Below are 16,120 nucleotides of genomic sequence, written 5' to 3'. Positions count from 1 at the left end.
ATATCTTAAAAAAAAAACAACCCAAACAATAGACTTAGAAAACGAGATGATGGAATAAAGGCTGGCATTTTGGATTCAGTGTGCTGTTCTAGCATTTTGTTGCTGACGCTTGTCAAGCTGCCCTAAACGCAGCATTCTTGGACGTCTTTTTTTTATGCAGACATGAAGGTTGTTTTTTTCTTGCAGTACTGAGCAACCGTCGCCAACTCCTTCCCCACCCCCACTACATGTTACGTTCACTGTGTACGGATAGTGAGCGGTTATAACCAGCCGGAGCCAGATTAGCGGGTGCGGTGCTTTGATGCCAAAGAATCTAATGTATTAAGGACTAAAAATAATAGCGATAATGCTCCAGGCGTGTCACATACAAAAGGTATTAATACCTGCTTAAAAGAAAACTCTTCATTCAAACTGTGCTCTGGGAAGCTTTGTCACGAAACCTTTAACTGCACGGACATTTGCAGAGATCACTCATCCCAATTTATTCCAACAATTCATATTGTTTTCACAACTGCAAACCGATATCGCCGTTGAAGCAACTCTTGGCTCTGTTCAAGGCTGCAACCGATGCACCGTTTCTGTCAAGTAAACAGACGTCACTGCACACACATTTTCTCATAACAGAATCCACTTTGATTGAACAAAACCACATAACAGACATCAGAACCCCCTCAGGCTTAATAATAGGAGTGCTTATCGCTGCAGTAGCACGAGCCACTGACTATTAAAATGCAGTTACCAGCTGAAGTGTCCGATGTCGAAGCTTAATGGCCTTTTTAATGAAGGAGTGCTTTTGGCTCAGAACTTCACCTGCTGCATCTTGTGCAGATTTACCAGGAAATAGTTTGCAGGGTTATTTCTGTTTGTACGACAAATTAAACGTGGGCTTTTTGGAAATGATGCCTTTACTTTGAACACATTCCTAAATGTTCAATTTGATTGTGGCTGTGTGTATTCAGTAAGGACGTCCGCTGTTCTCCACCCAGGACTGTCTCCTTCTGGTTCTGGTAAGCAGTTGTCTGGCTAGCGTAGGCTAGTAGCTGCCCGTCTCCGTATTATTAGCATTAAATAGACAGCAGAGATTGTCTGAGAATTTGTAGGGAAAAGATTTCACGACTAGAATGGGTCGATCCAACCACTGTGCAAGACTACGTTGTCCTGCTTTTTAATCAACGTCGTTTCTGTCTAAAAAAGCAGAATGGCACCTGGGTGATCTTTTTTTGTCCATAAAAGAAGAGTGACCGTATTTTATAAGTTTGAGGGCACAGGGGGAAGCAGGTTTAGTGCTAATCTAATAAAGCACCAAACAGCAGCAGGTGTGACTCAAGGTGAAAAACCTTGCTGGTTGAGAGGGACTGATGGTCTCTTCCTCTTCAGTTTAACATTTAGTGGCAGCGGTGAAGGAGCACTGCATTATGGGAGTTACGTGCCTGTAAAACTGCCTCCCACCAACATTCTATCCCATTTTAAAGCCATTATACAAATGAGCAGTCGCTTGCTCGCATCTTTCTGAACGCCTGTTTAATAAGTACATGGATGGGTTACTATATATGCCCGCAGCACGGATTAATCTTCCAGTCAGCTATGCCAGAGGAACATAAAGAAGGATGGAGAGAAAGCTAAATCTGTAGGAGCTGGTCTAAATAGCGTATTCTCGTTCTTATTGGCAATAGTAGAAGTATAATAAGGTTGCCTTAGCATGTAGGTGTCATTTGATTAGCAGAGTTTCAGTCTATGGTGCATTAAGGACCGAATCATGTCCGTGATCAACTGTTACCAGTCTTTTGACCTCAGTCAGTTGACTTTAATAATTAAACATCAAGCTAAAACAAAAAATACAGTATTTTGAACTCATTGTGAGCTAAAGCTTAAATCAGACTGCCCTTTTTGTCAATTCAAAGTCTCTGTATGTTAGCTTGTGTAAGACGATGGCTGCAGTCTTGGGATGTCGGTTAATCAAAGCCATTGCACCAATACGTCAGAAGGGATTAGCGAAGCATTACAGCTTGTGCATAACGCGATTGTATAAACGCTTAAGGTTGTGTTCGTTGAACTGTAATTGTCCTCAGGAGCAAGAAGATATTGCACAGTTTTCAAGTTTAATGAGACACCACCGAGTAAACATGTTGATACTGAGGTTCGGGCACCGGAAAGTTCACATTATGCTAAAGTGATTGCAGGGGAGTGTACGTCGTGGTCTGGCGAGGAAATTAAAATCCGGCAGAGCCTCAGTCAGACCAGCAAGGTTAATATCATCAAAGCCGCATTAATTAAATTAGTGAATCACCCACTCCCTTGTTAGCTGCTGAGGCGGGGGATGTTTCATTCTGCGGATGATGTTCTGACACCATCGTTTTGTTTTGTTGTATTGTTTTTTTCTACGGCTCTGTGGTTTTCGGTGCTTGAGCCACATGCAGCAACATTCCAGTATCCCAACTGCTGCTTTGTCTATCAGCCTTTCATTAGAATTAAGTTATGGCCTCATCGGACATTTTAAAGACGTATGCTTTAGCCATCAGAACAACACAATGGCTGATTAGCTTCCGTCGATACCATTTACTTGGGCGTGGATTCGATTTTTTTCCTTTTTTTTTTTCTCCCCCTGCTGCACGTAGCGGCTGCTCAGATCAAAGCAGGCTCCGATAACCGCGTGAAAAGCTGTAAATCTGAGGCAGGAATATTCCAATCTTCTCGTGAATGTAGGTCATAGGAAACACTGAATAGGCAACAAAAAGCCATCCTCGCCTCAACGCCTGTACAGCGGTCTTACTTTATCATATATTTTCCTCATCAAGAAGGACAGAAGCTTTACAAGAGACTTGTAACCACATGCACATGCACATCCACGGCCACGCATCAACACGGTGCTGTGTTGTTCTGTGGGCGCCACTTCATCCCCCAGCTGGCTTTCATTTGGAAAACAATGACTTTATGCAATCCAGTCGGTTCTGGGCCACACCGTTGCCATAAACACAGTTCACTGTCCTCGCTGCAAAAATTATTCCGGTATGCTGTGATTTTCATTCCGCCTACGTCTCGGTACAGACTTGATTAGGAAAGACAATATCCTGATTAAATGACAACGTTATAAACTGCAGCACACGAGTGTTTGTTCATTTCGGAAATTGCTGATTTTATTATATTTTTTTTGCACATTATGGATGACCGTATGGAGAACTAACACCTTTAAGGTAAAGTTCATTTGAATTTCCTACTCACCACCACGTCCCTAAAGGCTCTGCTGACTTCCTCCCCTAGGTACCCTGCAGGGCTTCAGAATATGGGAAGCATTTCACCCAGTGCCAGGGCAATTGTACACTACAGTAGCCATGTACTCAAAGAAATCTTAATGTGAGCTCTTTGTGTGACAAATTGGACTGCTGAGTCTGAACACGTGCACGGACACATGTCACGTTTTAAATACAATTGGACTTTCATTATATTGGCATCAGATGGAATTCTATTCCTCCATAAAACTCCAGGAAGGTCTCGTGGACGGCAAAAAGAGCCTCCATTAACAGTCGTCAAAACAACATGAGTGACATTTGAAAATTGCGTAAAATGCGTGCATAAGAGCAAAGCGGATGGAAATTGTTTGTCTATAATGGGTGGTTTGGAAATGGACCCCATCAAACTGACCTCGGGGACGAGCTGTAGAGCTGTCGCAGTGGGAGGCTTGCGCTTGGGGTCTAAAATAAGCAAATCGGCCCAGTCAAAACTCTTTGGCTTTTTCCACTTCCTTGAGCCCACCTCCTCCTTCTCAAGCCTCGGCCCGCACACTATCTTCCCCACCCAGCTGGCCTCCCTGGAGGCAAACACTTTCCTTATGATGTACCACACTTGGCGCACGTATCCTCTGGTTATGGAGCAGCGAGAAAAGCATCCTCCTCACATGATTGATGAGCAAATGGGAATTTAATTCAGTTACTCAGCCATCACCCTGCGGCTATATCTGCATGTCAGCCATCTTTATTTGGAAACCTTATTTAGCGGGTACAATGAGGGACCAGAAGCCTTTTTTTTTATAACACACTGGAAAGTCTGATGTTCAAATTGGGGATTTAGTACGTTAATCTTTCACATGATGAATCAGTTCTCTGCCTTCTTCTCATCATCAATCCATCTCCATAGTTGTGTAATACGTTATTTTAATAGCTAAAAGCTCCAATAACACATTTAATGTGTTCCTTAATTATTCGAGATGTTCAAATTAATCCTATCACAGCTTGCTGTTTACTCAACAGTTTGGTTAGATTGCTGCTGTTCAATTGGAGCACACTGGTTGTAGTTTGTTCCTATGTTACAGTTTTCTTGCAGATAACATTTCCTGAGACTCTCAGTCGCTGGTCTGTGCCGTCCCTGCTGCTGCAGCAGTACGAACTGTGGTGATTCACTTTGTGGAGCTCAAAGCAATGCAAAATTGCATTACCATTCATGAGCATTGTTTTTGATAAACAGTGCTTATAAACCTCAGAACTTGCTGCCAGCATTTCTAATAAGCCTGCTTCTTTCTTGGGTTTTTTTTTTTAGAACAGGGAGAATTCTAAAATCATTGAGGTGTGTCGTTTCCATCTAGTTGTGTCACTGCCTTTATCTCTAAATTAAGTGGAAGGTGTTTTCGAAACCAATTCAGGCGGAAATGGGAAACACCTAACTGTATCTGAAGTGGTAAATAAATCCTTGAAGACAATCTGGATGTTTTGGGAGACTTGTGTGCTGCCCTTAGAGGGTTGCCACTGCGATCCTACTGCAGTGATCCTCATGCATTTTAATCTCTGCCCCCTGCCTTGTTATTTCATATGGATATTATTAGAATTTACTGAGGGAGGACTACTTTTTGAAATGTCCTTGCCCTAAGGCAGGGGTCACCAGCACGCTGCCTGTTGGCACCTTGTAGCCCTCAAGAACCACATGAGTCACCCGCAGGCCTGTTCTAAAAATAGCACAACTCAGTTTGCTACTGTCTAAATTGAATTTTATTTCTGTTGCCGTTCTTTTGTAATCACACTTGCATTTATAGAGATTTGAAAAAGCCGTAAAATATATATATTGTAAAATTTAAATTATTCAAAATATCTTATTAGACATGAAGCCTAGAGAAGTTTAGGTGAACTCTGTGAACGCTCATTGATAGAAATAAAGTAGCTCTCAGGTTCAGAAAGGTTGGTGACCCCTGGTCTAAGGAGCAGCTTGGTAACCCTGCAGTTAACTCTATCTCGACCTTTTTTTTTTTTTAGTTCTGTTTCAACATGTGTGTTTTCATTTTCCACTCACAGGGTAAAATGGTGAAGGGAATGGGAGGAGCCATGGACCTGGTGGCCAGTGCTGGCACCAAGGTGGTGGTCACCATGGAGCACTCAGCCAAGGTGTGTGCTTGATTTAACTGAGCTCGTCTGTGCGACACTTCACCAAGAACTTGCTGTTTCTCTCAGGATGCGCGCAGCGTGAGATGAATCTGTAATTTTATTCCCTTGTGTCGACACTTTTGCTTCATTGGCACTTTGTGTCTGCTGCCGACGATAATGAATTTAATGACCGATGGCGGATAATTCCGTTAATGGATTGCATGATGCCTCTTAACCCTGCGAGTGTCGCCTCGTCTTTGATGAGTTTTTTGCTCGCAAACCATTTTCTGCTTTATTGATCTTAAGCCAAATTAAGCACAGCGTAGTGCTGCTTGGGTGTATAGTAAAGAGCTGATTAGTGAGACAAACGCAACACTTGACATAAATTAGCCCACGGGCCGCAGAGGGCTGGCAACCCTGCTGAATTAGTTTACTTTTGGTCCGTTCGTCTCTGTACTAATATGATGCAAGGTCGACGTAATGTTCCGCATTCGTCAGAGCGTGCTGCTTTTGCTAATGGGAGTCTTTCTGGCGCCACGTCCAGATGGTGCAGCAGGTGAGCTGAAATGTATTGCCCCGAAGCCTGTTTCTGTTCTTGATGGGGAAGGAGAGTGTGCGGGTGGCATCATGATCAATGATCTGTGCTTTCTGGATGCTGTCTCTTAAAGATGGCCCAGTGGCAAGTAAAATGCACCCAATGTACCTGAGCAGCTGATATCAGGTTAAATATTGTCTCTCACTGAGCAAATTAATTTTACTTTCAGGGGGGGAAACACAAGATCTTGGAGAAATGCAACCTGCCCTTGACAGGGAAGCAATGCGTGGACCGAATCATCACAGAAAAGGTTTGTACACCGTCTGACCTGATTTATGTCGAGCTAAGCTGTCCGAGCATCTGACTAGACGCAGTGATGGAAAATCGAATGCATAAAGGGAACATGGACCTATAGGCGATGGCCTCATAGATTTCCAACAAACTCAAACAAAGTGGAACTTTTATTTCTGCAGCATTGTGTCACAAGGTGAACTGGCCGAGGTGTCTGATCAAAGGTCATGCAAAAATTAGAGCAAATTAGAGCAAGCTGAACACAGCTGAACACAGCTGAACTGAGAGGAGAACAGCCAGACCAATTCAGGCTAATACACGGATTAATAATGAAATAAGAAGCAGCTCGGGTTAATGTAGAAGTGCAGCATGTTGATGCATGCCTCGTCAGAATTTGTCCAACACTGTAGGGAAGACTCAAAATGTTGAAAGGTGCTGCCTTGTAGGTTGGTCGAGCTCTTTGGGCAGAACGTGAAAGAGTGGATCCGTCCTCACCTGGAATAACGCCTCGGGTCAGAGGAACTGAAATTTCTCTCAATTTCAACTCACCACTGCATTTCAATGGAGGCTGAGGTGAACCTTCCACCTGCTGCCAGTGTAATGGGAACTCTCCACACTGCCCACACCATGCCATCCAAATGTCCAAGTTAAAAAAAATTGGACAGCTCTGTCTTCCTGACAATAGGGTTAACGCCACGTGAGTAGGATAGATACATTTTGTGTTTTCCTTGTGCGTTGGTGGTGATGTACATTTAAACACATCCACGACATTACTTCCTTTTGTAATGGCGTTGTGAGCAATTTTCTTCTCCTGTTAAACTTTTGGTTGCACCATCTCTTTAATAGAAAACCTCTCAGTGTCGGGTATTTATGCTGGCAGTATCCATCACTATATGCCCACTGTGTACATGGATGGCTGACTTGTCCTATAACAAAGCTCCATTCACAGTATTCTTCCCTTGCATAGAAAGTGTGTTTTAATCAATCTAATTACAGCCCAGTTCACACTGTTACATTTTTTGGGTCGAAATAAATAACTGAGAGTTGCAGAACATTTTGTTCTTCATTGGAAATTGCAGCCTTGATAGTGTTTCAGGTTTTCCATTATGCTCGGCTTGCCAAGTAATGCAATTTCCCAGCGTCCTGTCACCGGTTATTTACTGAAACCAGAATTTAGGCACCTTTCACTGCGGCAGGTGATGGATATTGCTCACTCCACTTTTGCTCCGACGCCACAGCTCCATGCATGTGACAGTAGCGGGCAGGACTGACAGAAAACAGTAGCAGGCAACACACCGTATCCTAATCTCTCAATCACATCACACACACAAACACTCATTTAAATAAAGCGCCTGTCTGAGAGTGACAGGCTGGTGTATTGAGCCTGGTGGTGTACGCCTCTGTGTGTGCGGAGAAAACCAACTCCAATAAATACGTTGCGCTCAGAAGCAAATTGATTTTTAGTGCAACCGCCATTACATTTCGAAAGTTGCCCTTCCATTTATTACGTTTGGTAGTTCATGGGTCATTGGTAATGCTTGCACTGTGCTTGTATTGTTTACATGTTTCTAACTTTGAGAAATGTTTTATTTATGTGGGGCTTAAAGTCAGAAGTTAGCAACAACAACAACAAAAAACCTGTGCAGCTGGAACGGCCTTGTCATAAGTATATGATCCCGTGCCTAGACACTGGGGGGAGTTTTCAGACACCCTTAGAATTTTACTCGAGCCCAATTACCATCATTAAATATTTGCCAGGGATTTTTTTGTTTGTTTATTTCAAATGATTTGGTTGAATCAGAGGCACAAAAACAACTGGAAATGATTGTTGTTAATTGAGAAAACTAAATTCTTCCTCCGCTTCCTCCACTCTTGTACTCTGGATTGCAAGTGAGCGTTGCAAAGGGACGTCGTCTTGCTAAAACATCCAGTTTCTGAGCTGGACAGAATAGCGCATGCGCATCATGTGTCGGTGACTGCACTAAACTTTCCAACGCTGAGCTTTGCTGCGTACTCTAATCTTGCTGCTCTTTATCCCCCCCCCAAAAAGTGATGGATTTAAGAGAAGTTACCAGGGAGAATGGCCAATTGAGTTAGTTTGTGCAGAAATGTATTTCCCTGTATGGTGGCACCAATGGAAGAAGCGAGTGAAATGAGTTGAAGGGCTGTGAAGCATAATACGTAATAGCATAATAAGCATGAATACCATATTGACATTCCCCAGAGCCTTTAAATCCATCCTAATCATATTATTACCCGGCATAAGCTCGAGCTTAAGCAGTTGATCTTACAAGCTAATTTAAAAGCGGCCTGAGTCTCAAAGCCCAGAAAAGTCAACTCCACACACTCGGTGATCTTACCAACTTTCGTGTGGTTAAAAGACTTGTCTGCTAAATTTGCCCTCTTTCAGGTTCGTGCTTCACACTTTTCTTTCATATTTTCCTTTTGACTGAAAACCTAAATGAGGAGAATAAGGTCCAAAAAGGTTAGGGGAAGTGGAACAGGTGCTAAAATGAAGGGCAGTAAGAGCAAATTCAGAGTGAAAATGTAAATGGCGAAACGTTTGGAAGGAAAAGCTTACCGCGTTCCCATAGATCTCAGGTCTAATCTCATCCTGCGTCTGACTGACCATGCTCCTGTCTGTTCTCTGATGGTCCACGCCTTTGCAGCTCGCTCACTGACAACATGACCTGGCAGGGCTGAAGTCACGCAGTGTGTCCTCGGATTCCTTCCCCTTTGATTTCTTTACTTTGCCGCCGTCTGTTCTTTTATGCTCGGCAGGCTTTTGTTGTGATTGCGTTACAAGATCACTGTCGATACTTATAAAGGTCAGAGCTCTTCCTCCAGCCCCGCTCACGCTGCTGCCACCGGCTCCTTTTTATCACCTCAAGCCAGCTTTTTTGTGTCTGCAGCTCTGGCTGTGTGACCTGTTTTTAAAATCAATAAACCCGACCACAACAATGAGGGTTTCTAACCGCGCTGCCGTTATTATCTTGGCCTTTGTTGAATAAAGTGCTCAGGTTTGGAATTGCTTCACGCTGTGCGTCTGTAAGATTAGGGGTTGCCATTTGTGTTTTATGTGTTCATTAAAGTTTGGAATCAGATTTTTCATTATGGTAACTAAAAAAACAAAACATTCACATCCATGAATGGTCAAGGCAGTGCAAAGAAGAACGAGGAATGCACATTTAACATTCCATTCAAACAGCTGAGCTCTGATATTTTCTTAAGTGGATTTCTTTTTCCTATAAAAGGAAAGAGATGGTTGGAAGTCAAGAGATGCTTAATCACTTGTTAGTAGAGACATTTCTGACATAATTAAAATTAGATAATAGTAATAATTCTGTTCTAGTAGAATATAATATAATAGTATAGTATAGTATAGAATAATAATAGTAGATTAATGTAATGTAATTGTTTTTGTTGCAGTTGTATTTTTGTTAAATGGTCATAAATCGGGATTTAGAGTGGGCCCTGCTGCCCTCTGGCTCAATTACACGTGCCAGTTTTTCACATATTACTTGTGTGAGTCATGTTGCCCATGATAGCTTTCTGGTGTCTTGGTGTTATTAAACCGGCACCATATCCGTCCACACAAGTGTCCACTCGGCCACAGGAGGAAGGGATGAACATTCACACAATTCCCACAATTGTTCAGAGAGGAAACATTACCCCTCTGCTTCTGATGTGAAACTAGCAAGTCCTTCGTACCTGAGTGCGAATAAAAACATTTTTTAATTTGTCAGCCGTGCTTGCTGAACCAAGTGAGAGGACCAGCGCGGTGACATAGAAGCTTTTTGTCCTAATTAACCCAGTAAAAAAAAAAAAAAAAAAGGCCTATTTTATTTCCCAATCCTACCATACAATGCACTCACAAGTGCACAAATGCAGATTTACACGTTTCCGTTTCCCACAAATGTGACACTCGTCTTGAAAGGAAGCGTTGATCCAAGTGGTGTTTGCATGATTTGAGACCATGAGTGGTTGGAGAGACCCGGAGCTTCAGGCGCCGTGTCTGTTCCTCTGTGTCGTCAGAATAGTTTGTATATGTACAGCACTGCCGTTCCTTTTCCCTTTAATACAATTTCTCTGTTGATAAATCTGCAGCAGTGCCATTGGAGTGATGCCTGTCGCTGCCGTCCCGTCGCCCCTCATCCGTGAAGCCGCTGAATCACGTCACCTCAGTGGCCCCAATCGCTTGTTGCGCAGAGTGTTGTAGTCTTTTCTTCCCTCAATGGTTATCCAGGGAGTTATTTTATTACAACAAATAATTGCCTGTTCGTGTGCAAATTAAGCACAATGACTCATGAATTATTCAATAATTTTAATAGGTGCAGAAAACCGTTGCTTGTACTATTTTGCATTAATGATGGCTGTTTTTTTTTGCTCCGGCAGCCAAATTGAAATTATTTTGTGATCCTATTAACATGGCACACCAGACGGAACGCTGCCTAAATACTTTGGATTTATCTCGCAAATCCATCTGGCCAAGAGCCCATTAAAAAGGCTTTTAAAAGCGAAGGCAACACTTGGAATGTGACAGGTCGATTCTTCCATCTATCACGCTGGATCGGGCTGAAGTGATTTGCCACGGCTAGTTGAGCTTGGATGCCACAACGTGAAGATTTCGCAGTTATGATATGAACTTTCCATGACGAGCCACACTGCACCACAGTGTTTAACTGAACTATAAACTTGTTTCGAAACACAATGTCCACTGAGAAAAATCTTGGAGTGTCATTTGTTTCGTGTTGCAGTGAGAACAGCCACTAGAAGTCTTCAGCAGAAGCTGTTGTTTGCAACTTGCTGGGACTTCCTCTTCCTGCTCTTCTTCAGTGGTTTTTGAACACAGTTGGAGCGGTTGCCTGCTGCCCTGGCAACACCCGACTCTTTATCCCCAGAGGAAGTTGATTGCAAATTGAAGTTAAAATCCAAACTTGTGATGGAGTGATTGAAAGACTTTCAGCTTAAGGTTGGCAAGATGGACGTGCTAGAATCCAGAGTTGAAATCTTGAGTGACCCGGCAGTCGACTGAGGTTATGAACTTATGGTTCGGACTGTTTTTGTTTAGTGATTTTTAAATGATCCTGTTGAATGTGACACGTTGTCATCTTTGACCATAGTTTCAAACTGGAGAGTCAATGCGCAGAGGGCTCAAACTCACACCAGTCTGGGCAATGAAAGTGTCTCAACACAGAAACTGAAAGTGAAATGAAATGTCCAATGAGTTGGTACTATGTCAGGTCACCTGATTGCCTACTGCCTAAATCTGTGCCAACACTGACTATTTAATGTCAGATTAAACGGGCACCAGACTAAACTGCTCGCTGTGATGTTTCTTCGCTCCTGCTATACCAGCAGTCATCGCTGTCATCGAGCCCAGAAACAACCTGGTTCAGCCCAACCTTCACATTTCCTTTGGCGTGTCGCAGATGTCTGTAACCACACACGGACCCGGAAACCTTGTGACATTCCATCTGTCTCGCTCTGCCGGAGTGAGATATCTGCCTCCTGCCCCGTCGCTGTGTGTGAGAGGTCCTAATGAGCCGAGTCTCCTGATGGGCTCTGCCTGGACGAGACTGTATCGCAGCCCGACGGTGCCCGCAGAGAGCAGCGACATGAGCCAACTTGACTCACTGTGCCTGGCTCATCTGGTATTCTATTGCACACACACGTGCTCTTGAACAATCACCACCCCAACCGTTTAAGGGTTATCGTAAATGGGTATTGCAATGCTGTGATCAATCGAATGTCATCGGCAAATGTCGGATCCAATCAGCTGATGCAACGAATCAAGTCACAAGCTCAACACTGCACATGCTTTGAATTCTAACCCACTTCACTGGGCAGCGTTGGCTTAGTTATCGGTTTGGCTGTCAAAAGATTTCACCCATTGGTTTTATCCAATACAACAACATGTGTCTTCTTTTTTCATTCCAGGCTCCAGTGGAGCAGTCTTGCATGATCATTTAAAAAAACAAACAAAAAAAGAAACATTCTACAAATCTAGTTAGCATATTTAGCCCGATGTTTAGAGCCTGTCTAATATCTATTGAGTTTCTGAAGACCTCTGATAATTTTTTATTCTGGGGAATTAATGCTGTTGATCACAAACGGTGTTTAATCACTTGGAGAGATGTAAAAAGTTAACTGGGATTAGCTCGCGTTACAAATGTGCTGTATTGTTTGTAAACCATTTGTATTTTTCAGACTTATCATTCTTACCATTATACGTGTCATTTTATATCTACCTTCAGGCCCCTCAGCCCCTGTCTGTCGTTTTTTTGTTTGTTTTGCATGACAGCATAATCGCGAGTACTCTTCGAAACTCCAAATCTGAAAAAATACCTGTGTCAATGCAAATTACATCAAAACGACAAACAAAAAACGAGGCGCCTGTGCTCTCACAACAGTCACTCGGCACTTCGTGGCGGGCGAAGGGCCCACTCAGTGATGCCTTAAAAGGATCCGTCGCCAGTGTAATTGCGGCAATTTTGTCATCGATGGGTGTCGCTGAAGTGGTGCTCTGCTCCCCACCTGACGCGCTGATGCGTTTTTGGGAAGTGCCGTCTCTTGTAGGTCGCCTAGATAAGTGAGAGCCCCCTGCATTCTGCAGTCTGTGGCCTCCTATTACGGCGCTATTGAGGAAATGCGCTAATCACAGTGTCTCTGTCCCTCCATGACCGCCCCTGTTCTCACCCTCCGACCACCAGGCGGTGTTTGACGTGGATAATGAGAAAGGCCTGACTCTGATTGAGGTGTTGGAGGGGCTCACCCCTGATGACATCAAGGCGTGCACAGGCGCCGACTTCCAGGTACGTGACGCTTCGTCCTACGTGGACGTATGTTCAGTAAAAGCTAAGTGCCACCACAGAGTCTCATCTCTTTGCTGTCCTCCTCCAGGTGTCTCCCAACCTGAAGCCCATGCAGCAGATCTGAACAGCAACCTGTGGTGAGCCTGATCTGGCAGTCAGTCAAACCAGCTCATGAAATACACTTTTTTCTTGAGTGGGTCCTTCGTATGCAGTATAAAAACAAACAAACAAACAAACATCCTAATCTTTACCTCTTACTAAAGTAAATGAAGTAGAATTTGTTGGAGCCAAAACGTCAACCAGTTTTCTAATCTAACCTAACAGGATTTGTTTTTCAGTACTTGAATATTCGCTGATAAATTCTTCAGTTCTGCAAATATTTGTCCAGCTATTACCAAACAACAGGTGAGCGTGTCACAGAATCTGTAGCTTAGTCCGGTTGCAGTGTTCCACTGGGTTGATTTGATGAAGACAGTGTGTGTGTGTGACCAGTCAGATAGAGATGAAATTAGTTTCCAGTAGGTTATTTCATTTGCAGGGGTTATCCGCCGTATTACCACCTGTCCTCAGGTACACTTTACATTTACGGGAAGAAAAAAAGAGAAACTGTGTGCAGTTTTGCAGTGGTTACCCAGAGGAGCCGTCCATTTATGATAGCATATACGAACTAAAAGACCCTTTTCTGTAAATAAACCAAAACTTGTAGGTCCATGTTGGTTCTTATTTTGAAAAACCTCTTTCAAGTTTCTCCTCGCGCGTTATATAAATCAGTCTAACTTGTCAATATCAAGTCAATAATAATGCACAAGACCAACACGACCTTGGTTGTATTGTAAAGGGAGTAGACCGGTAAGATGAAGTTGGCAAAAATAGATTTTAATGTTTTGTAACAAAGATGAACGAATGAAAGATGAGATTAGCATGAACTGACATTAATATTGAAATCAATAAGCTAGACATGGATGTAGGATTTCGAGTAAGCACCTGTGCACCAGAGCTCAATTTTTCTTTCCTTCAAAGAAGTTCTCAAAGACCGAGTGCAACTTGAACAAAGGGATCCAGCTTGAATATGAATTTACTGTAGAAGAACCCGTTTCATGTGACAGCATTGGAAATAATATCTAGTGTGAAATGTAACTGTTCTCAAACAAACAAAAATGCCTTTATACCTTCAGTACTTGATATCTTTATTTCCTCCACTGGGAATATGGCTGCCATGACATGGTGTGTTTGTTGTTGTTTTTTGTTGTTGTTGTTTTTTTCTCAGCCTCAGACATGTCAGATTCACTCCACTAAACATAACATCTGTGAAGACGTTTATTGGCCTCTTTGGCTTTGTATATAAAGATGCATACAAATGTAGGAACTTTCCTTTCCAAATTTTGATTTCTCAATAAAAAAAAATGACGATAAACCACATTAACTGCTGTCTTGTATGTTCAAATTACCGCTGTTTGAGAGTAAACGAGTGTGACGGTTGGTCCACAGGTCGCACCTTCCTCCGTACGGCCGCCGCGCTTACACTGACGTTCTTGATGTGATTTCTCCACTCGAGTAGAGCGGCGCTGCCGCTACCTGAGGGCGGTTGCATAACCGCACGCAGCCAGAGGCGCTGCGAGGAGATCAGCTGCTTTGGAACGTCAAGCAGAAATATAAAAGCAGAAAGTGACAGGGACTGTTGCCACCAGCTGCTGGAGTTGACCCAGAACCAGCCGTCATGACTCAGATTGGTCCAGCGTTTGACCTCGTTTTCATATTTGGACTGAAAGGCATATCCAGTTTAAAAGAGCCGGCGTGAAACAATTATTTGGGGGCTTTTGGCATTAAATGGAGCGGAAAATGTGCTTTTATCTGAAGTCATTAAAAATAAATACAACTGTTGTCACTCAATGATGAGACACAGTTGTATTTTAATAGTCTTCAGTGGCTCCGCTTTGGAGTTTGCAGCCATATTCTGTGACCGTGTTGACCACCATTTATTCCCCAGAACTGGGTGTGCTCGCCTGCTGTTTTTATACTGACCTCCCAGCAGCTGTAACAAAGATCAAGTGAGACGGCAGAAAATGGGGATCAACTTTTACATTGTTATTCAATATGCTTCCTCCCCAAGAGACGCCACTAAATCCGACACAAGGCCTTTGAACTGTAAATCAAAAACGCCTGCGCTAAAATAATTTTTTATTAACATTTTAATTACATCTTTTGAAAGCGCACCCACCAAACAGTTTTAACGCCTTTAAATGTCACACGAGCATGTTCGGTGAAGTTTACAGATGCTTTTCATGCCTGCCCTATTACACCCACTATTACAGTGGGCAGGGTACCTATTGATTCCTTTATCATGTATACGCTGCAGATGATTTAAAGTGCGTGTGGAGCCTATGGCCTGGAGCCACGGTGATCAATGATGAAAAAGCGCTGTCGTTTTGTATCCATAGGAAAAGCATTACGTTTGAAAGGGAATTGATTTTTGATTTATTCAAGGTGGCCATATGCCACCCTGAATATTGATTGTTTCTTTTCACGCGCCCTTCCACCCCCTCCCCACTGTAGTTGTATATGTTCACTTGTTTTCCTCTGAGTGCCTTTAAAAAAAAAAAAAAAAAAAAACTAAACAAAAAGCGGAACAGAGCCAGTTGACACAGGCTGCGGCTTGACTTTAGTCCCCGCTGCGCATGCTTTGACGAAAATGCGATTTATTCCCCACATTTGAATCATGGTGACCCAATTTATTGATTGGCACATTGAGGGAGTGGGAAGGGTGTCATTACATCTAAATATTACATTGGCACGGCTGTAGGTCTGTTAATTGGCTCCGTTAAAGTGACATGATTCCAGCTCAACTGACGTTTAGACTTTGACAGCATTTTGTTGCCAGGAGTGTGTTTTTTTTTTTTTTTCTAAAGTGGCCTTATTTCTCTCTCTGTGGTTGGAGTGATGTGTCGACCCTTTGATGCCGACATGTCTTAGAAATGTAGGTGTGTATTGAGGACTTTAATCAAAGTTATTTTGCCAAAAGAAAATCCACAAATTCACTGGACTCTTCCAAATGATCCTCCTGATTAGAACACTGGATGTTCTGCACAAACAATCTGCACTTTGAATGATAGTGTATTCTGTTATGAATAAGTCTG

General features: G+C 42.9%; 1 protein-coding gene across 2 annotated transcripts in view; it reads left to right on the top strand.

Annotated features, from left to right (window-relative positions):
- The window catches only part of oxct1a (3-oxoacid CoA transferase 1a), a 38,065-nt gene extending 23,672 nt beyond the window's left edge, over nt 1-14,393 (top strand). For both annotated transcript variants that reach the window (XM_076049503.1, XM_076049502.1), the window contains exons 14-17: nt 5,277-5,366; nt 6,110-6,190; nt 12,885-12,986; nt 13,075-14,393. In XM_076049503.1, coding sequence (XP_075905618.1) covers nt 5,277-5,366; nt 6,110-6,190; nt 12,885-12,986; nt 13,075-13,110 — 309 coding nt within the window. In that variant the 3' untranslated portion in view covers nt 13,111-14,393. The remainder of the gene's footprint in view (nt 1-5,276; nt 5,367-6,109; nt 6,191-12,884; nt 12,987-13,074) is intronic.
- The last annotated feature ends 1,727 nt before the right edge of the window (nt 14,394-16,120 follow it).

Source organism: Nelusetta ayraudi, unplaced genomic scaffold, assembly GCF_046127955.1.
Source record: "Nelusetta ayraudi isolate G7.1 ecotype Tasmania unplaced genomic scaffold, CSIRO-AGI_Nayr_v1 ptg000116l, whole genome shotgun sequence".
In the NCBI taxonomy this organism is placed as follows: Eukaryota; Metazoa; Chordata; class Actinopteri; order Tetraodontiformes; family Monacanthidae; genus Nelusetta; species Nelusetta ayraudi.
This window is presented reverse-complemented; position numbering and strand designations above follow the sequence as displayed.